Source organism: Takifugu flavidus, chromosome 3 (genome assembly GCF_003711565.1).
Source record: "Takifugu flavidus isolate HTHZ2018 chromosome 3, ASM371156v2, whole genome shotgun sequence".
In the NCBI taxonomy this organism is placed as follows: domain Eukaryota; kingdom Metazoa; phylum Chordata; class Actinopteri; order Tetraodontiformes; family Tetraodontidae; genus Takifugu; species Takifugu flavidus.
The window spans coordinates 2,041,533-2,069,200 of record NC_079522.1 but is presented as its reverse complement, the minus strand read 5'-3'; the positions used below and the strand labels follow the sequence as shown (position 1 = coordinate 2,069,200).

General features: G+C 53.2%; 1 protein-coding gene across 38 annotated transcripts in view; it reads left to right on the top strand.

The window, feature by feature from the left end:
* LOC130522329 (adhesion G protein-coupled receptor L3-like) overlaps positions 1–27,668 on the top strand; it is a 123,306-nt gene that overhangs the window by 74,505 nt on the left and 21,133 nt on the right. For 14 of the 38 annotated variants that reach the window (XR_008949596.1, XM_057026545.1, XM_057026549.1 and 11 more), the window contains 10 exons: positions 2,679–2,694; positions 4,794–5,602; positions 12,306–12,656; positions 13,685–13,788; positions 15,198–15,383; positions 16,641–16,679; positions 20,955–21,138; positions 22,825–22,947; positions 23,598–23,803; positions 24,479–24,655. Coding sequence is in view for 37 of the 38 variants with exons in the window: in XM_057026545.1 (XP_056882525.1) it covers positions 2,679–2,694; positions 4,794–5,602; positions 12,306–12,656; positions 13,685–13,788; positions 15,198–15,383; positions 16,641–16,679; positions 20,955–21,138; positions 22,825–22,947; positions 23,598–23,803; positions 24,479–24,655 (2,195 nt within the window). In the remaining variant the exon portion in view is untranslated. The remainder of the gene's footprint in view (positions 1–2,678; positions 2,695–4,793; positions 5,603–12,305; positions 12,657–13,684; positions 13,789–15,197; positions 15,384–16,640; positions 16,680–20,954; positions 21,139–22,824; positions 22,948–23,597; positions 23,804–24,478; positions 24,656–27,668) is intronic. The other 24 variants (XM_057026569.1, XM_057026566.1, XM_057026567.1 and 21 more) reach the window with 5 other exon arrangements.

Here is a 27,668-nt window from a genome sequence, read left to right as displayed (position 1 = left end):
GCCATTGTGATGCCTCTCAAGCATTAGTGTGAAATTGGGGAGCCTTAATTTTTCAAATGAACCCCCTGTAGCCGCGGCTCACGTGGCCTCACGCTCGCACATGGGCGGAATGAAGGTCCAGTCGCACAGCAAATAGAGATAATATCAGATCCACACTATCTGTGACCCAGATGTTGGTCCAGACTCCGTATCGGGCTTTGTGATTAGCTTCCAGGTTTGAGTGCGCAAATGATTGAAAAGGTCGGCGACCTTCGGAAAACCTATTGGCAGTAACTGTTGTTAGGCGGGAAAAAAAGACCACTTTGATTAAAGTTTCCCACTTTAAAAGCTCGTCCGCTCGCACGAATTTCCCGACACGAGCACTGATGACACCTGCTGACGTTAGCATGCTAACACCAAACACTGGGAGGCTCCCGAACGGCTGGAATCGCCACTTCCTCCACTTCTCTTAACCCTCCATTATCATGAAACTCATTTGTTTGTTGCCTCGTTCACGATAATAAAATCCATAATATTCAGCCCCCCCACGTGCGTGTGTGTGTGTGTGTGTGTGTGTGTGTGTGTGTGTGTGTGATACCATTAATTCCATCTTCATTATCCCAGTTGAGGGGATTCTTTCCATGAGTTGTATTTTTAGATGATGTTTAAATGAGACGATCATCGGATGCGTTTTGTCTGCGGCCCTTCCGGAGAAATAGAATTGATGGAGGGAAAAAACCCGGAGGACCTTCTGCACCGCGTCCTCGTTAAATCTCTTTGGATCAGAGGGGAACAGCTGCTGTTTGTGCTCAACACAAAATTCCAGTTTTCCAGTCCTGTCGCGTTTAAGGAGGTGGGCCTCCGGGGCCCCGGCGTGTGACGCAACAGCACGCTCCGCCGTGTCTCCTGGAGGATCCCGAAATGATGTCGGATCACGCGCTTCTTCATTCCGGTCGCCTCCAATAAGGCAGCGAGACAGAGCTGGGATGTTTCAGGGGATTCGGAAGTTCCCTTTCCCAACCGCACCTGCGTCCCGGCGTCATTCGCTCCGCCGTGTTTGCAGGGAAACGCGGATCGGGCGACGCAAACAAATTGTCTTTGACTAACCGGAGAAGTCGACCCTCCACCCGGAAGCAAGTCGCAATCAAGTAACGGGGCCGTGTCGTGTTCCGTAGCCCTCGGAGTTGCGTTTCCGTGTCAGGGATTTCATCCCAATCCTCCCTTCTCGCCCCATCTCCCCCGGCGACCGCTTTGTGTACCTCTTCCCACATCCCAGCTGCTAATGCCTTTTCCTATAGATCATTACCCTCCTCTCCCCTCGCCGCAGTTAGCGAGCGCTCAATCAGAAATGCCAGCCTCCGCTCCGTCCCTGTTGTGTGGTCGGCGCTCACGGGAAGGGAAGAGGCTTCGATCGGCGACATTTGACCGGTCCCTCGGTTTTGATATATGTGTCCGCGGCGGGGCCGCGTTATTGGCAACTCTGAGCTGCCAGTAACGGTGATTCAGATGTAGCCCGGAGCCATTGTTGCCCGCTCCATATGGAATTATTGGGCCCGGATGACAGCTGAGACGTGTGCTGTTGATGAGGCGCCGTGCTGGAGCAGGGGAGAGTATTATGGGCTGGCAAACGCCACCAACTTGTTGAAAGCCGCTCCCTCCTTTAGGCCCCGCCCCGCCCGCTCTTTTGTTATTGGCTCACTGCCCCGCATTAACATCGTCTGCCGCTAATAACTTTCCCATCTTTCAATCTTTACCCCACCCGCTGACCTCTGACCTCCATACCTCAGCCTGCTGCCGTCCCCATTTGGAGGAGAGGGCTCTTGTAAGCCCTGGTAACAGAGGTTAATCCTCTCTTATTAGAACTGGGATTACTGGAGGGGAAGGGACAGGACCGGCAAAATGCCATGACTGACATAAAAAGCGCGGCTATGAGAGGATGTAATAGCGCGGCGAGAGCAAAGAAGCGGTAGCCGCGGTAGCGTTTCAACGAGATGAGCCTCTTGAATCAAGAAGGCTTTAAATGTAGGTCACTGTTGACAGAAATAACCGCAGTCAACCTGCTCGGAAGAGTGGAAATCAAGGAAACAATCCCAATTTGTCGCGCTAGGCCCTAGCGGCAGAGCCGCGGCTCGCTGCTAATTGTCAGGAATCCTGCCGCGACGCGCGCTGAGACGCGTTGCTGAGGTCGCACTTCCGCGTGGCGCTGTCCAACCTGGTTGGCGTGACTTGCTCCGCCCTTTCCTGACACGGACGAACCAGCTCAGATGTCACATGACGGGTCATCCCGGTCGTCCCACTGCGAGCCGGTCCTCAACGTTCCTCGTTTGTCGCCCCAGTTGGACGACGGTTGCAGGTGAAGGTCAACACGTCCTCGGGCGTTAGCCTCCCAGCTGTAGCGCGATGCTACACTTGGCTTCTCCGAGCACTCGTCTGACACATGTAGGCCACTTTAACCTTCCTTTCTGAAGAGTAGAGGATGGATGAAGAGTTTTTTCTCCCCACCGCAGCCGCGCTGAAGGTGAATTATTTGTGTTTACTGGGTTTACGATGTGATTAACGTGTCTTCTCCCAACAGGCTCTTGTGTTGCTCTGCTAACCCCTTGTTGTGATTGGTGACTGTTACAGTATGAATTAGCCTTCCCAGTTAGCGCATGAATAACCTGTTCTCTTTCTTTCTCTCCTTCCATGCCTAAAAATAGAAGTGGAACAAAAAGGTAACTAAATGCCAACAATGTTTCCTTTTCATCTGCATCTTCATACGAGTCCTCCGGATTCTTCTGTCTGTCGTTTCTGCTGGTGACGGGTGGCCGCGGCGGGTTTTTAGCGCTTGGCGCTCATTTTACGGCTCATTTCCGCGGTCGAACGCGGCGTTCATGGGGAAAATGAAACCGGCTCCCAAACATTGTTGGAAATCTGAGCAAAACTCACACACTTAATCTGCCGCAGCCCGCAAATCATTCTGCATCATGCTAGCTTTCATTGGAGATTCATCAACAGCGTCGATAATAATGGCGGTTATTTTGCAAAAAGGTCACCGCGGACCAGCTCCTCGCTAAAACCCCATAACGTTGACATTTTAATCTCCCATTATGACTAAGATTATTCCAGCTCTGGTTTATCAGCAACAAAATATTAAAGGAGCAGGAGGTGGGGACTAATCAATATGAGTCCAATAAGCTGTCAGCGTTTTTTGATTATAGCTACGGCCGTAACCTTCAGGGGCCCCCGGTCAATACACACCTGATCATAGCAGCCATATTCTCAGCTTATCAGCGCCGCAGGAGCCCAGAACACGTCGGAGCTTCACATCACGCGTCCCAGGAGATGTTTTGAACGCAGCTTTGTCAAATCTATAAAGCTGCACTTCAGTCAAATATGAAAATCGGAATCGTTAAAACAATCATCAAATGGCTTTTGTTCATATTTTGACTTATTAATGAGTTTATCTTAAGTGTGTCAAAGATAATCAGTGAAACTTTCTGCTGCTGCGGCGTTTTTTTTTTTTTTTTTTGGTGGAATTCCCCATGAAAGTCGCGCTTGCTTTTATCCTGCTTCTTTCATTATTTTCGGATGTCGGCTACAAGCTAAAAACACAGTTTTCCGACGTTTTGCCGCACTAATGCGGCCCGACCCGACCTCGTACCCTGAGTGCAACTCATCTGGAGCTTGTTAGCTTTTAGCAGAGCCGCCGCTGAGGTTCGTGGCGGGGCGACGTGTCAGCGAGACGCGTCTCGCGACATTTTTCTCCCGCAGCTAGACAACATGTTTAATCGTGAGAGATTACAAGAGAAGGAAGACGCTGCTGCCGCTGTCGCTTTTCTCATCTTTCTGCTCGGAGCGCCGTGCTTTTCCTTCTCGTTAGATCGGCAGCAAGAACCTGTCAGGACTTCAGGCTCCGGGCCGATTATACCGTCAACGGAGCCTTTGCACATGAGCTTAAGAAAGGAAGACAAGCGTGGAAATGGTTTTTTTAATTAAAAAAACACCAAAATATTAATATTGCAGTTTGTTTTTAACTCAAACCTGCTCTGATTGATTGAATTGATCGAATAATAAAGAATTATACAGGTCAGTACTGGACCGCATTGGAATCTTCCGGAACGTTCCACCTACTTGGGGGCCTTTTCCTTTTTTTATGGTTCCAGCTTTGTACTGAGGCTTTTTCCTGCTCTCTGTTCATCCTAACTGGTATTTTAGTGCAGTTAATCTGACTCTTTAGTGCCCCTGAATCTGGTCTTCCTAATCCCGAATCCACATGCGACGTTTCCAGAGAAGCCGATTATCACAAATGCATCGGTCCGATACGATACGCGATGAGCCCAAATGAGCTCTGGCCGTTGAGCCGCCCCGGCCTCCAGACGCCTTTATCAGATTTGACTCCGAACCGGTTCAGGTGTAATTGGGTTTGGCTGTTGGCTGCTGTAAATCACACCGCCGCCGGAATAATGGACAGGCCATCGTTAAACAGGTGATGTAATTACGCTGTTTTCCGTTTTGTTCTGGAGGCAGCAGCTCTATCAGCCACGAGCTTCCGCCCAAAAAAGGACAATTTCAACTGTTTCAAGCGTCTGTTGCCCTGTTTGGACTTGGTCATGTCTCATCTTCCTGCATCTCACCGTCCCCGATCACTCAGATGAAGCACATTTGTTCTTTTTTTGCTGTCTCAAACTCACCCGGAGGACGGCGTGGCGTCACCACTCCTTTCTTCACATCCCACAGAGCTGAATGACCTTTTGACCTTTAGTCCCCCGCCCTCCGGTGCCCCTGTGACTGCCTGACAACGTAACTCTGTGCTTGTCTTTCCCCTCTTTTGGCTCCTCAGTATTCCTGTGCCCGGGGCTTCTGCGCAGGGTGTACCAGAGCGAGCACCTCTTCGAATCGGACCACCAGTCAGGCGCCTGGTGCAAGGACCCCCTGCAGGCCTCCGACAAGATCTACTACATGCCCTGGACGCCGTACCGCACCGACACGCTGACCGAATACTCCTCCAAAGAAGACTTTGTCGCCGGCAGGCCGACCACCACCTACAAGCTCCCGCACCGGGTGGACGGGACGGGCTTCGTGGTCTACGACGGCGCGCTTTTCTTCAACAAAGAGCGCACGCGCAACATCGTCAAGTTCGACCTCCGGACGCGCATCAAGAGCGGCGAGGCCATCATCGCCAACGCCAACTACCACGACACCTCCCCGTATCGCTGGGGAGGGAAGTCGGACATCGACCTGGCGGTGGACGAGAACGGCCTGTGGGTGATCTACGCCACCGAGCAGAACAACGGGCGCATGGTCATCAGCCAGCTCAATCCCTACACGCTCCGCATCGAGGGCACCTGGGACACGGCCTACGACAAGCGCTCGGCCTCCAACGCCTTCATGATCTGCGGAATCCTGTACGTGGTGAAGTCGGTGTACGAGGACGACGACAACGAGGCCACGGGGAATAAAATCGACTACATCTACAACACGGAGCTGAGCAAAGACGGCTTCCTGGACATCCCCTTCCCGAATTCCTACCAGTACATCGCTGCCGTGGATTACAATCCCAGAGACAACCTGCTGTACGTGTGGAACAACTACCACGTGGTGAAGTACTCTCTGGACTTCGGTGCTCTGGACAACAGGCTCGGTAAGGCTCTTTATTTTAGACGCTAGCAACGTCCAGTCTTTATTTTCTGCTACAGATTTAATAGTCTCCATTCGACGCGCGTCCACAAGCTCCCAACGGGAGACACTCGGATGCTCTCGTCAACGGGAGAAAGGTCACCGAAGTGAGCCGAGAAATTCTCTACTTTTCAATTTGTTTTACTCTCTTTTTTACTTTAATCCTTTTGGTTTTAACAGCTCAGATTATTGATGCTTTTTTTTTACAAATAGACGTAAAATGAAAGTCGACAGAATATCGGCGACGGCATCACCTTGAGACGACGTGGGATGGTGATAATTGCCTGAGCGGAACGCTCTGGATGTGTTAATTCTGAATGTTTTTAATTGGTTTCCTGAAAGGAAGTGGTCCGTACGTAGCTAAAACGTATGAAACGCGGCACCTTTAGCCTCGACCCGACACCCCGACACCAGAACGAGTCCATGTTCTAAATCGGAAGTATCTTTTGTAGCGGCGCTCCCGGCCTCCAGCCCAGCCTTTTCCCACCCTGGCAGATCTTTGCCGAAGCGCCGCTCAGATAAAAGTTTCAAAGGCGTAATTTATCCGCCACATTGTTCTTTTTGTAATTAAAGGAGGCGTGCAGCGGTGGGGGCAGCCTTTTGTCTTTGCCTTCAGAAATGTCAGAACTCATTCGACTGTGGCGTTCTCCTCCTGAGCCCGTTCCTCCTGCTGCTTTCAAGGCTGATTTCTTTTCCTCTGCCGGCTGCTTTTCTAACCCAATTATGATATTTTCGAGACTCTTCTGCACCAACCTGAATGCGACGTTCCCTTTCACTGGCCGGCACAACGCTCGCTGCAGCAGCGGCCGCATGGACACGGATAGTAAAATGTTGCATTAAGTGGATTGATGGAGCTGGAGAAGAGATATAAATGTCAGATAAAGAGACAGCGGAGGAATGAAAGAGGGATCGGAGTGACTGCCGAGCGATAAAGCCTTTTATTTGATCAACTCCCGGAGCAAACGGATCCAGAAGAGGAAAACATGCAATTTGGAGTTAAGTGCGTCTCGTTGCTCTCCAAACAGCGTCTGGGTAACGACGGCGGTGGAGCCGGGGCCCAAACGCCGCCTCCGCCGCCCACAGACGGACGCTTGGACATCAACGGGACGGGCAAAGCGCCGCCTCATTGTAAAGGTCAGGAGGTCGACCCCGGGCTGAGCCGTGAATGGAGCCGCGGTTGGAGAGAGAAAACTGTTGAACCGTCTGGATACTCGCTTTTTCCCGTTCACCGCGGTTGGGTTTGGTTCCATTTGCTTTGATCTGGCCGGAATGCTTTGATCTGATCACAGTTCAGGTGACTTTAGAGATCAAAAGTCTTGGAATTTCCTTGGATATTTGCAGCACATTGTGCACATTTCAAAATGCCGTTGTGCACGTTGTCCACGGATCTTCATGGCATCTTTACCGTTTGATGTTTACTGAGTAACTGAGCGGCTTGGCGAAATTCCTGTTGGGAATTAGCTAAAGCTTTACTGTAACGAGCCAAACTAGGACATTCTGAGGGGGTTTAATGGCACAAGGAACCTTTGAGATTGCAGGTTTGTCCCGGTCGTCGGGGAAAGGGGAGTTAGCTCGCTATTTCTTTAGCATATTCTTGTGCAATCCTGCACAATGTCTGCGACGGTGTTTCGATGTGCTTCCACCACCGTTAGCATGCGTCACCTCAGCGTGCTCACTGGGAGAACTGGGCCACACATGGATGCGGTCCAGCCCGCAGCTGCGCCCGCTTGCTAACGTCACGGGTCGCGGCGCATCGCACGCTAAAGAGCGCCGGGCACCGCGAGGAGCTCCGCACAGAAACGATGTTTTATTGAAGCGCTCGCGAAGGATCTTTGGGTTCAGAGCAGATTGAAAAATTCATCGTTCTTCCTGCGTTTTATAACCTCCCACAATTATCTAAATTGAAGTGAGGCTCCTTAACAGGCCGAGCAAATCTTTTACCCAAACATGCTGCTTTCAAGGACAGATGATCTATGCCCAGGAGTGCTTCCATGACAACATCGCTGATAATTAAATTCCACAAATTGGTGATAAAAAAAAAGAAGTGCAGCCCCAAAAGTTATTAGCCGAAAGATATAAAATGTCTGCTGCCGGAGCAGGAAAAGACGAGTCCTGGAATTGCCAACATCATCCGCTGTAAAAAAGGCAACTGTGTCAAATGTATGGAGCCCATCCTCCCACGATATTCCCAAGATATTCCCAAGTGGAAGCGCTGCGTGACGTCCGGAGAAGGCAGCTCGTATTAATAGCTCATAACCAGGCGATCACCCTTGAAAAAATCGCTTCCTTTTTCCTGACAACTGGTGTGTGGAATCATCGGAAGACCGCCTCGCTGCTCAACAAGCCGTCCGACCGTTCTCTGAAGTGCTTATCTGCTTCAGCATCACAGATCGCGCCCCGCACGTCCTCTCACGACGGGAAGGATGCACACTGCTTCCTGTCTCCTTGCTCATCCCAAACAGGAAGTCAGGCTTATATTAATCCTATGGAACCTGCTCCGTCCTACACAAGCTAATTCTCACCGACGTTTTGATTGATTGTTATGAGTTGGCTAGTTTGTCCGTCCACGCACCTCAGCTAGCCGATAGCGGTTTGTGTAGCAAGGTAGGCGATCCGGCCGGCCGCCGCGGCAACTTCCTGTTGTAGCAGATCCTGTATCCTGCCAGGGCTAAACGCTAATCTCAGCAAACGTGTTACTACTGGGTTTAAAACCTTGAACTAATACCTTACTTAGCAACTTCGACTCCGTGCTCCCACGCCGAAACACTCGTTTGCATGCCGCACGAAGCCCTTTTGATGTGGAGGCTTAGAAATGTAGGCTACATGCTTATTTGCAGGCTGCGCGCTCATCACATGCCCGGCGCACCTCTGTAGAGGGCAACTTTCTCTGGGGGGAAGGAGCGAGGTTTGGGATTAGAGTTGGGAGCGATTTTACTCACATGGGTGCGCACGCACGCACGCACGCACGCAACCTTTTTGCTCACCCTTTAATACCGCGACACAATGGAGCTCTGTTAGCGGCGCGGCTTTGGATTTTTAGCCCCGGAACAGCGACTTCTTTGTCGGCGCCTCGAAGCCACGCTCCCTCGTGTGAGGAGAATTTGCTGAAAAGTTTCTCAAAAATCAAATCGCTGCAGGAGCAAAGACGCGCCGGCGCTCCCGCTCTGCTCCCAGCGCCGGGATTTTGAACGACGGCTGTCGGTTTTGGCGCGCGGGCTCATGATTCAGGCGGTTTAGAATGTGGCATGTTCATTTGTTCTGCGTGATTCCCGATTATACATCACATGATTCCGTCTGCCATTCCTCATCAGGATTGGCCATCCATCACGGGCGCCGCTCCGAACCGGGAATCATATACAGATCAGCTGCGTGGTGAGGGGGTGGCAGGCGATCCCTCAGCTGGGGCCAGCACCCCATCCATCTCGGCTGACATCCTATTTCTCTGCTGAAATAAGAAGCAGCATCAGACGGGGGCGATCAGACTAAATAAAAGGTGAATGGAAAAGCAGGAACACTTTGACGGCGTTGTCCAGAGCCGTGCGCGGGCCCGGACCGCGACATTGGGCTGGAGCAGCTTCCACCGGCTCCTCCGCCGCTTCCTTCTAAGTCTCCTTGCTTTTCCAGAGTCTTGGATCATCAGTCGGAGACACGCCCTGAAGTTAGCTAACGTGGCGAACGACGCGGAGGAGCAGCGGCGCGGTATGTGGGCGGGGCTAATCTCACCGTGCTTTTATGACCATTGCTGACTTTGGTCCAGTCTGGATCCATCACACGTCTGCCTAAATGGTCACGTGTCGTTGACCTCTTTTCCATCCATGTGAGCACGTATCTAGGGCTGACCTTCATAGACGCCCCCCCCAGCTTCCATCCATCCACCCCTCGTCACGTCGGATGATATCGTAGCGTCCGTAGCGTCTGGCTGCGTCCACTCTCCACCTCCTGATGGATCTGCCGGCCCGTCCAGAAAAGCTCCATTAAACCGCCGCTCCTTTATCATCGTGTTACCCCCCCCCCCCCCCCCCCCCCCCGCACGTCGTCCGTTCACGTGGGTGAAAGAGGAGACGGGGCATCGTGTTGGACATGAACATTAGGGAGCGGATTAGCTGGGAAGCTAGTCCTCGTCTGTTCGTCTGTGGCGTTGGGAGGGTTTGTTTTACTTAGCATGGCTACAAATAGAGCGGCGAAGCAACAGCGGCGACCGGCTCAGACGTCCTAACGTGATTACTGAGGATCCGGGAGTAGGTCGTAATTACAGAAATGGATTTCAGGTATTTTTAGGGCTAAAAATACACGTCCCAGAACCCGAACGTCCCGGTGGTTAGAGAAAAGAACGCAGGTGGCCATCGCAAGGTTCAAATCCTAAAAGTTGGAGGTAATTGGGTTCAGCACGAGGTTGGAGGAGTCTGATGCTCAATCCCCCCCCCCCCCCAGAACCCTCCCTTTGATCTCAAGTCTGCAGAAGTTTCTGCCAGACGGCGAGTTTGCTCTCGGTAGCGGAAACGTTAAGTCATACAAAACGGATCCTTTTCATAATAGCAGGTTTCCCGCGGCGACGTGGAGTGGGCTTATCTAATTGTGGGAGCCACGAGCTCCGGGACGCGGCGAGGGAGAGGCTAATTACTTATAAATGAACGCTTTGAAACCAAGCACAAAGCGGCGCGTGTGCGAGGTGGAAACAGACTCCCCGCATCTGTTTCAGGGGGTTCCTGCAACAGATGACGCACGGTCGTCGGCGGCTCCTGTCTGGTAGCTAGCATCCCAACATCTGGCCGGTCTCCCGATCTCCTCGCTCATTACGGCGGCGGCCCCCCTCGGAGGTTCATGTTTGGGGTTTCCAGCCTGGGTTGAACCCATAGCGTGACGGTAAAAAGCCAGAGAGGAGAAATAAAAGTCTTTCTGATTGGAAAAGCAAGCGCTTGTCACGCCAGGAAGATCCCCCAAAACAACCGGGATCCAGTCGGATATCGTCTATTTTTATTTCCCGGGATAATATTCGGTATTTACCTCCTCCCGACCGTGCTAGCGGACAAATTATGGCTGTATTTTAGCAGAAAACACACTAAAGTGTGAAATTACACCCTTCAGAGTTTATGAATGCGGCGTTTAATTCATAGTTATGGGATGTCCTGAAAACTAAGGGCAATGATGCTGCTGCTTCTTTTAAAAGTATCACTTTAAAGCCTAATACATAATCCGCCGTGGTATTTATCTTCTTTATGCCTCCCGTTAAATCAGGGTTAATGCGTTCCTCTGCAGCTTATTTACTCCTGTCAGTTCTGGCAGCAGCAGAACCCGGCCACAAACAGGACCCGTCCTGGTTGGGCCACCTGAACCGCGCCAGTAAGTCCCTTATCGTCGGGGGCCCGTCCGCACACCCTCGGCGCCGCCAGCTTATCCGAGCCGCTGCGCCGTGACCTTCGCTGACCTCAATACGAGCCGGGAATCTTCAGATGTGGGAGCTTTCTTCCGGGTCTCCGGCCGTCCCTCCTAAATCGATGCTCCGTCCCGACTCGTTTTGGGGGTTATCGTCAAAAATGCTGCGCAAACAGGATAAATAAACCGGAAAGCAGCCGGTGTCCTTGGGAATGTCTCCATATGGACGCTGTCAAACAAGAGCTTCCGGGATCCAAATGATGCTCTCTGATTGGCCGGTTTTGGAATTTCAAACTAAAACTCCAGCTGATGTTTGAGGCGACGTTAGACTGATTGCTCCCCCCGTCCCTGGTGGAGCGTCTCCGCGGGAGCGTCCTGGACCCCCGCCGATCCCGAAAACCGCCTAATTTGCCGTCTTTGTGGCTCCAGACAACAAATCCTCAATCAGCCGGCGCTCTCGCGGCGGCTTCACCCTATTTAATCAAAGGCGTTTGTGCGAACGCTGCTAATCGGCGAGCGCTGATAGCAGGCGGGTTCGTGTCATTACGGCACGCCGGGTCTGTGCCTCGCTGACTGTGGTGCTCGTTTATGTGGCCTCGTTACGCAGAGAAACTATCGGGGAGGGGGGGGGGCAAGAAAGCCCTGATAGACGGGTTATTTCTGACCTGCCGACCTGAAACTCACCCTGATTAAATCCCTTTCATCTAAAGGCGCCGCCCATTTGTCACGTCTGTCGTCATAATTGCATCCTGGCCGACGCCGCGGCGGTGACCGCCCCAAGTTGCGTGTTTGACTGTTTGGCTATGAGGAAGCGTCCTCCCCTGGGAACTTATTGACTAGCGAGCTAGCTAGCGAGCTAGCTTCCTCCACGCTGAGACAGAGAAACATCACTGCAGCACCAACTGGAGAACATCAAGGTGGAAAAAGAGCCTTCCTGGGCCTTGCAGGTGGATATTCACGAGCCCTCGCTCCTCACGTTGGTAAAAGGTGCCTTTAATTGGGTCTGGGGGCCCGGCCCGAGCCGGGAGGAGGGACACTAATGGAGCTGAGCTGATGGAGTGATTGGTGACCAGGACCCGGGCTGGGCTCTAATGTGGGAGCAGGAAGAACAGGAAGAACTCTGTCCTCTTGTGTTCCGTCCTGAAGGTTCTCGTCCTCAACCGCTTAAGCTGGGCCTCGAGGGCGACCATGGCGAGGACAGAAGTCCTCCAATTTGTCCCTAAACGTCCAAGCATTGACTCGGCGTGTTGGCGTTGCCGACCCCTTTTGACGTCTTTCTTTTCTCTTTCCTCCAGAAACGTCCTCTTCCGTCATGGTTTACATGGACGCCACCACTGTGACAACCCGGACCACCGCCCGACCGGCCACCATCGCCATGACTACCACGACCAGCAGGAGCACCACCACCGCCAAGACGCTTGCTGCGACCACCCCCATCGTCTACTGGCCGCGGACCACGACCACGGCGGCGCCCGTCCAGACGGTGGAGGGTTTGGACCCGGAGGACAACGGCGAAGAGTCTCCTTCATCCAAGGGTCCCACAATGAGGACGGAGTACTGCGGTCCTCTGCTGATGATGGACGTCTCCTGGCCCAAGACCAAGCCAGGCCTCGTGTCCAGAATGCCGTGTCCGCCTGGAACGATCGGTGAGTTTTGAGCAGATTTCTGGTGGAGGCTAACGCTAACCCTGGCTAACAAACGCTAGCATCAAACAAAAGATATGCGAGGGAATGCAGATGAAACCCCTGGAGGGGGTCTGGTGATTGAAAAGTGTCTGAGTGGCATTCGCACGACGGAACCCCCCATGGAGCCCAGGCCGCGGGGGGGCTGGGGGGGCTGATTGTTCTGACAGCTGACGCCGATGAGGCGGCGACAGAGATGGACGTTTTTTCGAGAAGGTGGCAGCGAGATGGCGGCTGAGGCCTCGGAGGTCACGCCAGCCTTTTATTGATTAGCGATCATATTAGTTCCGCTCCAAACCCTCTTCCTCACGTTAGCAGCTAGCTAGCCCGGCCTTTTCCTGCCCCCTAGACCAGCAGAGCCGTCAGGAGGAGCCCCCCCCCCCCCCCCGCATGTTCTTCCTGCCACTGGAGCCTGGTTGGGGCTCAGACTCGGGTCTTTTGACAAAGTGACGCACGCTCACGCACGTGCACATGCACGTACGCTGGGTACAGGCGACCTGCTGAGCCCCCCCTAACAGCCGTCATATGGAGAGAGAGATAGAGAGATAAGAAGACCCCCCCCCCCCAGCGCCATCTTCAAAGCTGCGGTGCAGAACTCGGCTCTTCGAGCTTCCTCTGAAAGTTCCCGGAGATCCGTCTCCTCCATCTGCTCCCCCCCCCCCCCTTCCCAGGAGGAAAGACCGAGTCCCTTATCTTATAAACCCATCAAAGGCGCGGCTGTCCGAGGTGGACCGGGAAGGAAATTATATGTCAGTCAAATTGATATCTGGTGATGCCGGCTGCCTCGGCCTCACATGCACCCCCCCCCCCACCCCAAGCTCCACCCCTCCGGTACAAGGACGGGCGGGACCCGCTGCCTCTCCCGATCGGCACCTTCTTGCTTCCTGGTTCTTCCCAATCTGACTTGAATGGGATGAGAGCCTTCCTGACACTGGGTTTAGCTGTCGACGCTAGCACGCTGCCCCCCACTGACCCTCCCTCTCTCCCTCCAGGCGTGGCCTCCTACACCTGTGTGGGTCCGGACGGATACTGGGACCCCCAGGGGCCCGACTTCAGCAACTGCACCTCCCCATGGGTCAACCTCATCAGCCAAAAGGTACCAAGGTCACCACCCAGGTCCTGTTGTCCGTTCCGTGTTCCTGTCAGGGGCCTTTGGCTCTGTTCTTTGGATCCTGTTAACCGCTCAGTTCACAGGTCGGACCTGGTGGCTCCAGGGCACAGACGCTAACACGTAGCTTTTGAAACATGGCGATGGACCAGCTGCTGGGGAACAAACCACCAGGTTCCTCTGAAGTGGCGCCATGGTAACGGGGTAACATGGCGCCACTAATTAAAACAAAGTTATTCACCGCTAGCGCACAATTGAAATCACAACGTCGATAATAGGAAAAAAAAAATGCGTGCACGTGTTTAAGGACATTCTTAACGGATCATTAGCCAGGAAAAATTGGCGCCGTACGTGTGAAGAACGGGAAACGGGCGCGGAGATCAACGCGGCGCAGATGCCGAACGCACATCTGGCACTTCATTAGCCGTAGAGTCATCGTCAGCGAGCGGCGCCGCTCGTTACCAGGCGGCCCAGTGGAGGAAAATAAGAGAGGAAGAGTAGAACAAGAGGAAGGACAACAGATGAGGGGGAGGAAAACGGAGCGTTTCATCCCGCTCCCCCCCTCATTAGGGAGCGGGAGGGCCAGACGGTCCCTCTGTAAAGGCCGGTTTAAAGGGCCCGATTGGCTGGAACCGCAGATCCAGAGGCCGGATCAGGTAACAGCTGGGCTGTTTCCAGCGTGTCGCCGCGTCTCCGGGATATCGGTTCCAATCTCGGAAAAAACGGCGTTCCCTCCGAGGAAAGTGAATAATGGTCACATTATTCCGGAGTTTGTCATGGCTGGACGCCTCCACGCGTCCGGGGGAAAAATCTCTTTTGTGTGGAATTTATTTTTCTCCTCTTTTTATTTGTGTTAGCGCCTCCACGTGGTTTTAGCCAAACGGGAAAGCTAATTATTGATGGGGTTTGAAGCCCAGCGAGCTTTAGCGCCATAAGTGAAAAATAAAGACACAAAAGGGTCCTAATGTGGACTGAAAGGTTCCTCTTCCTTTCCTTTGCCTCATCGATTAGCCTTTAGCCTCACATCAGTAGCTAGCACATCATGCTAGCAGATAAATACATGTATTAAAATGAGTTGAAAGTTTTAGCTCTAATACGATATGAAGGCGTGAGAGGAGAAGTAAAACAGACAAACCTTCAGCGGCCGCTTCCCTCCCGCCACACTACGGCGACCCCGGATCGTTTCCGAATGCTCCGAAGCTACCTGGGGAAATTCCTGCGATGTTTGATTCCATAATGGCTTCTGGACAAACCGTTTTCCACGGCGTCGCTCGGCTGAGCGCGAGCTCGCCGCGTTAGTGCCGCGAAGGAAGGAAACGATTAGCGTTCCTTTTAAGGATGCACATGTCCGCTTTCATAGCACTCGTAGCCTTGTTGCTAATCCTATTTTGGCTCAGATAAAAGCTGGAGAGACGGCTGCCGTCATCGCCAGGGAGCTGGCGGAGCAAACCAAGCGGAACCTCCAGGCGGGAGACATCACGTACACGGTAAAGGCCATGGTTCAGCTGGTGGACCTCCTCGACGTGCAGCTGAGGAACCTCACGCCAGGCGGCAAAGACAGCGCCGCACGGAGCCTCAACAAGGTGAGAACCTGCCGCCGAGGCGTCCGCGGGTCTGGGCTCATTAGAGCAGCCCGCGCTGCCTTCAATGACATCCGGTAAAAATGGTGAATACGCTCTGGTGATTAAGGAAAAGCAGGCTAAAGGTGCCGGATCCAGTCCAAAACAGTTGGAATATCAACATGAAATAAAATGAATCTCATCTTAGTGCACTGCTAATTACATATTTACCTTAAAAACACAGATTTTACCTCTAAACAACAATTTAAAATGATTATTTGGATTATTTTTTTGGGTTCGACCTCTTCAAAAATCAAAGCGCCGTCATTTTAAAAAGTAGCTAAAATTGCTGGGCTCGAAGCTAACGCCTTTCCTGGGATCACAGCGCGCCGCGCGGCCCGCAGATAAGCTAACATCAGTGGAATCCAAAATGTCAGTCGTTAATTTGCTGGAACGGCTTCAGTCGTCGGGGAACGCGGACACCTGTTCCCCGAACGGCGTTTTTATTTGGTTGCGGCAGGCGCAGATGTCCCATCGAGATTTTTAGTGTCGGTCTTCCTGCGCTGGCGAGTCGAGGCTGGAAAGGCGGCCAACGGGAAATGTCAGTTCACACCGAGGAGTTTTTCTTATCGAGAATATCGGATGATTTCTTCCCTAAAAGCTAAACGCGACTGAAAGAAAACAGCCTAGCTCTAGCGTGGTAACAGGTCAAGGGTCGTGTTTTGATCTTTATTTCTCGTGTCCCTTGATACGCTGTTGGCAGCATCTGGAGCTCTCGCGGTGGACTTGCTATGCTAATGTCCCCGAGGACCCGCCGGAGACTCGACGGGTCCGCTCCGCTCCGCTCCGCTCCTGATGTTCGCCACCTGAGTTCATCCAGTTCAACAGCCGCCGCCGCAGTAGCGCGCTAAACGCTAGCCGAGCGCAGGAAGGATCGAGAGATCGATGCAGATTTGGCGGTCAAAAGTCTTGTTGGCTAATGTGGCGTCGTCTTTTATGTCGAACTCTTTGAGGCTAATTGACATGATTTAGTTTGGGGGGCGTTACTGTCAAACGGTAGCTCTGCTGGCGATGCGCTTCGTATCGGAGCCCTAATTTAAATGATTTGCTAGCCCTGCTGAGCTAACGGCCTTTCAGCCCAGCTAAATTGTTGCCGACTGAAGAGTTCTCCCCAGTGAAAAGTACAAACCGTTTTCATCCGACTGTTTTCCAACTTCTTGCTGTCGATTTGTTGACTGTTTGATTGTCTTTGTGCTAACTTGCATTTTCTCCCGGTTGCAGCTGCAGAAGCGAGAGCGCTCGTGCCGGTTTTATGTTCAGGTATTTGCTCCGGACTCTCCCGACACCCTCCAACCATCCCTGTGCATGCTCCTGCCATTCCCTCCCATCCCTTCATTGTTAACATCTTCACTTCCACCATTATTCCCAAATTTCCCCTCAAATCTTTGACAGCAGCAGAAAAAAAACCTGCTTGTCGCGTCATTCCAGAACGACTTAGCGTTAGCGTGTAGCTCAAAATCACCGGGGTTCCACCTCATCGTCGTCATCCTCCCCGCTGAATTAAACATGCATCCCAGTTGGGGGGGGGGCTGCTCTCAGCTGTTCTCAGGCTGCCTGCAGGTCCCCGGGGGGACATTTTACCTGTCATCAGAATCAGTCCTAGCTTGACGGCGGGATTACGAAGTGAGTCGTCACGCCCGTCTTTTCTGCAGATGGCTCCAATAAAGCTGCACATCAGGAGCAGATGTTGCTCTATGACGTACGCGGTGGGGGGGGGGGGGGGATTTATCTGTGTGATGTGTGAGAGTGAGTGATGAAACAATGATCTGTGATTTCAGTTACAAGCTACAGGGCTAAGCTAACTAGCATTACCGCTAATTCTTTTCTAGCGAAGTAAATCAGCTCTTTTTGAATCTTTATTGATAGAAACGAGACAAACACGCCAGCCTTAATGTCGGGAGTCCCTTGAGCAGGTCGACTGCTTCCCGCGCTCTCCGCCTTAATTCACTCTGTTTGTGTTAGCATGCTAACGTTTGCTCATTAGCAGAAAACGCAGCTGCTCAGCTGTGAACTTCCTAGGAGGTTGAAATCCCTCGCCGGGTCAGCGAAATCTAAAACAGCCGCACCGAGCGCTAGCTTGACAAGCTGAAACAATAACACCGTAGCAACATCTGCGACCTCGGGGAGACGCGTTAGCGGAGGCTGTGCCTAGCGGCGGTCTTTAAGGGGCTGATAGCCATTAGGGACACTTTCTTCGGTGGGGTCCTGTTATTGTCATAAGTGCGATTAGCAGAGCGAATTAGCCGCCTGTGTTGTCACTCCACTGTCGCCAACTTCTCTGGGACTTTTGGGAAAAGACAGATTGTGCCGGCGCAGGTGCGGTTGCAGAAAACAAAGGCTAATGCAGTCGGGAGTGAAAGCACTCGTCAAGGTTGACGTCTCAATGAGCCGAGGAGCATCCCGACGGGGCTTTCGTCGAGTTTAGAAGCCGTTTCTCAAGGGTCAGCGGAGAATTCCAAAACATTGCTGCTTTAGCCGCGAGATGCTAACGCTCCCGGGCTCACGAGTGACGCGACGGGGGTGGAATCAGGCTCTCACGAGTTCCAGACGGTGCAAAAAAACCTTCCGTGCCAAATTCTGCGTCATTCCTGAGTGTCGCCAAACTCCGACGCGTCATAATGAGATTAGCCGGCGGGAAAACGAGCTCGAGAGCATCGGAAGTTCAGCCGTCCCCTGCAGGAAGGTTGTTTTGATGCGGGGATAAAAATTCCAAAATTTGCAGGGAGGGGGAGGGCCGCAATGGTCCCGATGAGGACGCCTCCTTAAGTCGTCACCGTTAGCGCTGGAACATTGGGTCATTATTGGGGTCCTGACCCAAAAAGGTCCAGAAGTGGAGAACATGTGACCGGACCGCACCCATCAGCCCAACGGGACCTGGAAAACTCCCGTATCAGAGATCATTTGGTGTCTGATCGCGATCGGACCCAGGACACCCCCTCCTCACATGTTTTGTTCACCGTTTTGTCAGGTCCAGAAGAATTCTGGGATCAAGAATGTCAAATTGAGCTGTTAAACCGCTCAAAGGGAGCCGGGATTTCAAACGTTCCGAGCTGGAACCTTTAACCGTAACTGTGCTTGTACAAGCTGGAAAAGCTGGAATTCTTCAACTCCTTCCAGTGGGAATCGTAAACAGCAATCCCAGGAGATGTGACAGTGTTCGGAAAATAAACCCACGAGATCCCTCCGCCGTCACGCCGGAAGACGTGGGAAAAGAACCAAATGGTCCAGGAACACACCGTCATGGAGAAGATCGCCCTCAGCCAGTATCAATCTTCCAGACCCCCAGTTCATTTCATTAATCAGCGCGCACACACACACACACACACACACACACTCTGGACTCCAGCCAAATGCGGGCTAATGTCCCCCTTCCTTCCGACCGCTGCCCGGTCATCCTCCCCGTTGCAGGTGGAAGATTCCAGCAGGTCCCACGCCGTCGTTAGCGTGTCCCACGCCGTCGTTAGCGTGTCCCACACGGATCTCCACGGAGTTTTAAGAACATCCACCGGCACAAAAGCTAAAATTAGCAGCAGCGGCTTAGCCGCGACATTTGTTGGAGTGGCAGTGCTGATTCCTGCAATATTAGCAAGTCGTGTCCCTCAGAGTTGGGCTGCACAGACCGCCGCGATGCTAACGGCATTTGGGCTGGTTGCCCCCCCTCCTGCTCTTCCTCGTCCTCCTCCTCCTCCACTCACTTTCTAGGCACGAGGGGGCTGGAGATGATCTTCTAGCTTCCTGCTCCTCATGAAATTTTGCAGACTGAGGCCAATGTTTTTTTGCGATGTAATTACGCCGCCGCCTGCATGAAGAGATGAACAAGATTCCCAATCCGAGTGATGTATCGCGCGGAGGAGCGGCAAACAGAAACCAGGCAGGCATCTGGTGCATGGCGGAGGTCTGGTTCGCCGTAAATATATTAAGCCTCTGAAGAAAATACTTCACTCCGATGTGAATTTTAAGCGTTTTCTTACCAACCAGACATTTTCCCTCTCGTTTTCTGTAACCTAGTTAGCATCAGATTAGCTTTAGCACCACAATAAGGATCAGGAAAACCACCGACTTGAAAGAACAATGACTTTATTTCCTATAAAAACAAGATTTAGTCGTGGATACTGCATAGGCCAGACCCCCCCCCCCCACATAATTCTTCTCGCACTCGTTAGCGTGACTGTTATGATTGACACAACAGACATTTTGTTGGGTTAAAACGGCTAAATCGAACCGACCGAGAGTCCGAGAGGAAGGGCTGCAGTCGCGCTAGCGTGGTTGCGTTGACCACCCGTGCTAAAGGAGTGAACGTCAACATCGGCGCCATATTTTTGGAGGGGGGGGGTCCACACTCGTCTGCCGGAAAGGGGAGGCGGCCTCGGCGAGTCTGTCAATCTCCTCCCTGAATTAGCATGGGTGTTTTAATAAGCTCGATAGGGGATGGGTTGGTTGGTGGGGGTGGGGGGTGGTGGTGGGGGGGCTCCTCTCGTGTGAACAAAGGAAACGAAATGTCAGCGCCTGAAGAAAAAGAACTCTTTAATTGAGAGCGAGTCGACGTCAGCCGGTAGCTGAATGTCAAAAGGTGTGATTGGAGAGCGGCTGCAGATAATGAATAATTACATCAAAGATCCTCAAGTTTGGCTGTGGGGTGCACGTGCGCGCGGGCGTGGGTTTGTCTGCAGGTGTGTGTGTGTGTGTGTGTGTGTGTGTGTGTGTGTGTGTGTGTGTGTGTGTGTTCTCAGTGAAAGAGAAAAGCAGATGGTGTCGTCGGCATCGAGCACAATCAGGCCGCCGTCTCACCGCGGCGGCGCCGTAATTGAGGCGAGACGTGCTGTTTGTGCTTCGCCACTGTTATCAGGGATTAATTTGAGACGGCGCCGTCGACGCACGATCCCGCTCGCCGCTTTTGTAATTTGCAGCGGCGCCAAAGCTACCTTCCACGATCCGGTGATCAAGAGAAGAGCCTCTCCGCAGAGATTCCGCTCAATAATTGCAAAGATCGAGACGAACTTTAGGCAAAAACGCCGCCGATTTCTGGCTACTGTCCTTAGCGATGCTAGCTAGCCTTCCTGGGAACCGGACGCCCTTCGCTAGCCTTTGCTTTAAGTGTAAACGTGTCGGCGGAGGACACGTGGAGCCGTTGCAGATAAAAACTCTTACCTCCAAGGAAGCGTCTTTTCTTTAGCACTTCGGCGTTCCGGGGGGGTGTGAATGGAGGAGCATTAATCACTCCAATTAAAGACTCCAGCCCGGAGTGGCGGACGAGGCGGCCCGGAGTCGCGCGCGCCGCCGCTCTGCTTCATTTACATGATTAATTCTTGTAGCAGATAAAAGGTAACAAAAGCAACCTGATAACTTATTGAGTGTTATTGTAGCTTCAGGCTGCTACACGTTAGCGCTCCGTGTCCGGAGGCTCGACTTGGAAATACGTTTTCACGCTTCGTCCTTTCTCCTTTTGTTTGCCTTCCTCACCTCCATCGTCCCCCTCCTCCCCAATCACGCCGCCGATCAATGGCGCCCTCTAACCGGCTGACTTGGGCCCCGCAGGCGATGGTGGCGACGGTCAACAACCTGCTGCAGCCGCAGGCCCAGGCGGCGTGGAGGGAGCTGAGCACGGGCGAGCAGCTGCGGGCCGCCACCATGCTGCTGGACACGGTGGAGCAGGGCGCCTTCGTCCTGGCGGACAACCTGCTGAAGACGGACATCGTGCAAGAGAACACCGACAACATCCGTGAGTACGCTAACGCGCTAACGTTGGCGCGGCGGGCGGTTGTCTCCTCCGATCGAGCTCATATTCCGCGATGATTCGGCGGAATTAAGCGGAACTTTTTCGATGCTTTTCAAACCGGGTCCGGCGATCCAATAAGCTCCCGGCGCCCGGCCGGGAAGGGGAAAACAAAATCCCGCCTGGATGTATCGCTCCTCTCGCAACCACAGGGACTCCTCGTCACATGCCGTTACCACGGCAACCTAAAAATATAGGTCTGCGGATTTAAAAGGAGCTGAGCATAAGGAGAATTAATAAGGAGGGTTTTATTGTATCTGGCACACGATTCAGGGGGGTATTGGGTGGGGGGTGGGGGGGCAGGGGTGGGGGGGGCTTTATCGCTGCTGGTGCTATTCTGCTTAATTATGTGCCGCTGACATGTTTACTAGGCCTTATCTCTGTGTTTGCTCGGCTCATTTCTGCAGCCAGTTGGCTCCTGCCATCCTTCATGCAGGGTAGTTAAATGAGGACGGGGGGGTGTGAGGGGGGAGGGGGGCACTTAAACTCCGGTAATCACTGCAGCAGCTAATAATTGATCCCTCGCATTGATCCACGCCTACAGTCGCGCACGCTCCTGGCACCTGGGTCTCATATCAGAACAGAAGGATCCAGTTTTAGCCTCTCGGATAATGAGATCTGTTTTCTCTGCTTTCAGGGGCGGAAGGTTGCTCCCTCCGCCGTCGGGTCTGTTTTTGTTTCCTCGCGCGCGCGTCTTTTGTCTCTTCTGCATCACAATCTGAGGAGATTTCTCCAGATTAGGGAATATCGGAGGCGTCGCCTTCGGGTCCGAGGAGAAGTGCAGCATCAAAGAGTCCCCAAAGCCTTCCTAAGCTCTCTTACACGACAACACGGGGAGCCGGAGTGGCAGAGGGAGAAGGCGGGTTTGGGATCCAGGAGCCACGAGCCTCCTTCCATTGTCTTTGTTAGCTTGAATGGGAACATTCGCTCCGCTCGGAGAAGAGATAAAACGGGAGGATTAAAGCGAGTCTTCGCGGGGGCGTCGGCATTTATCAGAAACTCCTGCGTCATCGTCGGCGGATAATCTGACGGAGCACCTTCGCTCCCGTTCCCAACCCTTTTGTTTCCCACTGCTTTCTATTTCCGTCCACGGATTGTGGATGGAGGGCGCCGTTGCCAGCGTTCCGATGATGTATGTGAATGTAAAGGTGAGGCGTCACGGCGGTAATAAATCAGTGGATCCGGCCGGCTGCTCTGGGAGTTCCGCTGACATTTCGGAAGGCCGGGAACGCACGCTCCGCTGCGTTATTAAAGCCGACTGTGGTGGACGCGGCTCTTTATTCCAATAAGGCTGCATCAGTGAGCCGCTTCCCCTCTGCGGAACGCCGCCGCCACCTCTGGAGCGTGAGGCGCTCCTCTCTTCAGGGCTTCCTTCCGCACTTCCAGGTGAAGTGTGGTCACCTGAGCGGTTGGTGGTCACATGACTAAGAGGCAGCATTAATCAGCGGCGCTTCGTGCCCGTTGGAGATGCACTGATTAATAAAATGGCGGCGGTGAAGCGGCGATGGCCGCCACCGACGTCGGGTCGCCTCCTAACGACCGTCTAATGAGAGCTCAGTGACTGGGGGGGGGGGTCCAGGGGCAGTTTTCCGTGATCGGCTTCATCCAACGACCGTGTTTTTCCCTCTCCAGAGCTGGAGGTCGCCAGGATGAGCACCGACGGGAATCTGCCCGACCTCAAGTTCCCACAAACGGGAGGACAAGGCAACGCCATCCACCTGTCCGCCAACACGCTGAAGCAGCACGGGAGAAACGGTGAGGAGCCTTTTCAGAACCAGAACCAGAACCACTGTTGCTGTGAAGCGTGGTTATTCTCTGCCCTGCTGTGACAAATTAAGCAAATATTCTCCTTTTTTTAGTCATTTTCATTGGAAAACTAAAAATCAGGCGTTTAGATGCAATTAATCTGCATCCAGCCACATTTTTTATTCCTTTTTATTGCCTCCTGTTGATGAGAAAGGGCTGGAAGACCGCGTCCGACCGGGCCCGGCAGGATACCGGAGCAGGGCCGTCGATATTCCGCCATTATCCGTTTGTTTTCTTTTCATCTGAATGAGCGATCTCGGCCGCGGCGGGAGGGAAACCTTCCTTGGTATCGGTGCGATGAGACGGCGGAGGGGAAGGAGACGCCACCGAGAGGAGGAAATGATTAACAAGAAAAATGCTAACCTCGGCGGCCGCGCTCGCCGTAACGCCGCCGCCACCCGCGCCGAATTAAACTGTTTGTTTTCCCTCCTGCAGAACTTCCTCTTCCCGTCGCCTCATTGTGACACTTTTGTTATTGCACTTTTTATTCATTTATTTCCAAAAGCGGTTTGGTATTTTTCTGGTTTTCTGAACTATTCGGATAAATCCGAGGAAAAAATGACTCCTCGGTTCACAAACATGGACTCGCCTCCCCGCAGGTGAGATCCGGATCGCCTTCGTCCTCTACAAACACATCGGCGTTTACCTTTCCACGGAGAACGCCACCGTCAAGCTGGGCCGCGAAGCCTTGGCGACCAATTACTCCGTCATCGTCAACTCGGCCGTCATCACGGCCGCCATAAACAAAGACTCCAACAAGGTGTACCTCTCGGACCCCGTCGTCTTCACCGTCAGACACTTGCAGGTAACTTCCTGTCTTTTTGTCAGATGGAATACGTTTGGACTTTGATGTCGTTTTTCTCCGCTTTGATGTTCTTTGATGCACTGTTCAAAGAGGCTCTTTTGTGGCGGATCTAGTTTGTCTTTTTTGTGTCTTTTGTGTCATTCATTGTTCCGCCTTTGAGGTTTCTGCCGGTAAAAAAAAACAGAAGTCCCGTGTTTCATCCTCCACCTGCTCGGTTTTCTTGTGCCGCATTTAGGAACGGAGGGAAATTCAGATTTGGATCGAGGACCCGTTCAAAGTCGTCTCTTTAGAACTCGCAGCTGCGACCTTCTCGGCCCTGAGCGCCTGGATCAAGGATCTTCTGGGAGGACGACGCGTCCTCCAGTTATTGTTTAGCTTCTTTGCGTCGTCGCTTAACGGGACCAATTAAAGCCGCGATGGCGGCCCGGGCTCGTCCTTTGTCCCTGCTCTGGAGCCGCTCCGGCCTCGGCTGAGTGAAGGATAAAGTCAATCAGCAGGACATAAACCCTGTTAGCCTAATTAGCCCGCGGCTAGTGCGAACCCGTAAAAAAGACAACAGCTCCTCCGCGCTTTTATTGAGAGAGAGGAGACGCGGTCGACCTCGTAAGTCGAGCGAAGGCGGCCGCTCGCCGGTTTGTGAGGAGCTTCTCATGAGTTCTCTCTGTCTTCAAACAGCAATCGGAGGAGAACTTCAACCCCAACTGCTCCTTCTGGAGCTACTCGAAGAAAACCATGGCCGGCTACTGGTCGACGCAGGACTGCCGCTTGCTGGCCACCAACCGGACGCACACCACCTGCTCGTGCACCCACCTGACCAACTTCGCCGTCCTCATGGCCCACGTCGATGTCAAGGTGGGTAAAGGGGGCGGATCGATTCCCCGGAGCAAGAGTAGACGGAGAAGAAGAGCGGAGAGCAGCTCCTGAGAGCCTCTTTTATGTCTGACTCAGTCTCAAGTCCAGGCTGAAATGGAATTTTCTGACCTTTGTGGATGTTGATGAACCAGTTCGGACGACCCTTTTTAGGGGAACGGGCCGGCGTGGAGTGGTATCGATCCGACCTCCGCGTGTGCGACGGTGCCCGAGCGAGCGGTTCACTCGGGCCTCCTTCCGACTGGAACGTTTGTCTTTATGCGTCTCCGGAGAACAGGAAACGGGATCAGCATGGTGTCCTCACACCGGCGGCGTATCCCTTCCAGTCAGGACCAGAGGAACGTTGCTAATGGGCGTTAGCGTAGAGGTCAAGACGGAGCGGAGTCAAAGGAGGCGTGTCGGAACGATTTTGGAAGGGGAAGAAGAGGGGAGGGATGGAAAGGGAAGAGGCTGGATGATGCTGGGAGTAAGTTGTGTGGCGGCTCTGATGCTGACAGATGGAGTAATGAATTCTGTCAGAAGTTTGAGGAGCTCGCATGCTGACAGAGCAGATTAGTTTTCCGTATCTGGCACCGGATCTGTCTCGGCAGAGCCGCGCTTTGGAATCGGTGGCGAAAAAAGGAAGCGCTGAGCAACGCCGCGCTTGGCGCCCGTCCACGGAGCTGTTAGAACTTCCCTCCGCCGCGTCCTCTCTCCTCTGGCAGCGCGCGTCTCCTCACTGTCCTCCAGTCCTCGGGACGGATCCTGAAACCCGGCCGGGAATCAAGTGTTGTTTGTGTCTAAATGTGGAACGAATCCTCCTGAAATTAGTGTCAGATTTTGCGCCTCCAAGCGGCGGCGGCTCCCGGGCCGGTGAAATGCATTGTGGGATGTCCAGCCGTGCCGAGGCCAGATAGGTGACCGGAGGGATGCGGATTCTGAGGGGGGCACAACCGGAGGAAGAGGGGAGGCTGAGGGCTGAAGGGGAGGAGGGAAAGAGCCAAACCCAAACGTTCCCCCCCGGACAAAAGCTGCCACTTCCCACCTCCTTTATTCTTTATCTTTTCCACTTGGATGTTCTAAAAGGTGGCGGCTGAATGGAAGATTCAGGAGCTTTTTATGTGACAGCGTGTTCCGTCTGAGGACGCCCTGAATGGAAGCGTGTGTGTGTGTGAGGGAGGGGGGGAGGGAGAGAAAAAATATGTTAGAATCCGAAGAGATCTGTTTTTGTAGCCATGGCAACAGCTCACAGCACTGCGGATCTCGACATCGTCACCCCGTGAGCCGGCTTATTCCTCAGTGGCGTCCTGGGAAAATTAAACGTCGTTCACCTTTCCTACGCAGGACGGGGACGGGCGTCCCGCTTTTGGTTGATGACCAGCTGGTGTCGGCTCTGCCAGTTAGTTCCGCGCTAAACCTCCACTCCTTCCAGACTAACCGTCGTTCTCACGAAGGTTTTCCCTGTTTTCTCTCCGGCGTCCACCAGAAACCAAAGAAATTCCCAAAACTTGGTCCAGGCGTGTTTTCCAAAGCGACCCCTGAACCGGAGCGGCTCGGATCTGAGATTATTAGACACATTCAGCAGCGGGGGAACTCCAGGCTGCGTCTCTGCGGGATTAATTATGTTTGAAGTCAATTAGTTCCCAGGAATAATTAGTAATTCCACCATTTCTAGATGTCGGAACACTGCTGGAAATTTGCGAGCGTCCTCAGATGTCTGGAGACTCGGCAGTTTCAAACGCGTGTTTCCGTCCGGCCAAATTAGCGGAAGTGAAGTCTCTATTGGGTGCTCATATAGACAATGTGCACTTTATTGGCGCCAAGCTGGGAACGTCGGGACTTTTCCTGGTTTTCCGGTGCGTCCAGCTGTGTGACATCGGTCAGGCGCCGCCCGATGGCGTTGAGCGTCCGTCGCGGCGTCCGTTTGGCCACTCGAGCTCCTGCCTCGTCTAAATTTTGACTCTTTTCCGAGGTTTGATCCTGCGATGGGAGCTGCGGAGCGCCGTCGGACAGATTTATCCCGGGATGGCAGCTGCGCGCGAGCGATTATGTTTCTTTTGTATCGCTTCCCGGTGATTGCAAACAGAGACTTGGAACGGCCGGCGTGAGAGTGGGTGTGATTCCAAGGGACTTTGCTGAGGACGCCGAGGCGTCTCGCCTCAAGATGTCCCGATTTTGGAACGCTGAGACGGAGGCAAAATAAAGACGCCTTAGGAACCGGTTCATTCCGGTCGGGGCTGATGGAGCCTGCTTCTGCTTCCCTTGGGAACGTCGGTCGTCTGGCCGGAGCCTGACCTAAAAACGAGAGTGCAGCGTGTCCGATATTGGGAACCGGACTTTTTCTCCGGATCCGTTAATGCGACCGTGAGGTGGAGAACAAACAGGCGGTAATGAGGCAAAGCAACGACTCGGCTCTAAGAAATATAGACCTGCTCTGGTTCCACCTAAAGGTCGTTATTCACGCCGTAGTTGTGCGTGCTAGCATAAGCTCCAGGGATGCTCCGAGCTACTGGCAAGTGGCGCTATTCCCGCCAGACCGTGGAATAAATCAGTGGTACGTCCCACTGGGTGATGGAGAAGGTGGTGTTGGGAGAACATTCATCACCGCCGGAGCGTAGAAGCGGCGCCCGCAGACCGCAGCTACGATGGGACGCGCCGGTCAAGGTTAGCCCCATATTTTAAGGTGTTCGGCTACCGCTCACGCGGGACGATCCCGACGAGCCCGTTCAACGTGTTCGGGAAGGAGGAAAATGGAGCAAATGGAGGGCGCGTCAGAAACATCGGAATGGTTGTCGTTGCTGTCGTAGCTTAGCAACAGTGGGATGTTATTTTGGCCATGCTAGCCCGGTTGTCTGCGTGTGAGGACAGATGAGCATCTTCACTGCTCATATCAGGTGAACCACTGCAGGGGGATGCTAACCCTTAGCTTAGCTGAAGCCACCAGAGGAGATCAAAGCCTGGCTCGGCGCTCCCGGCTCTTCTCCGGGATTCAAGGGTCGGCTGACTTTCACGGAGA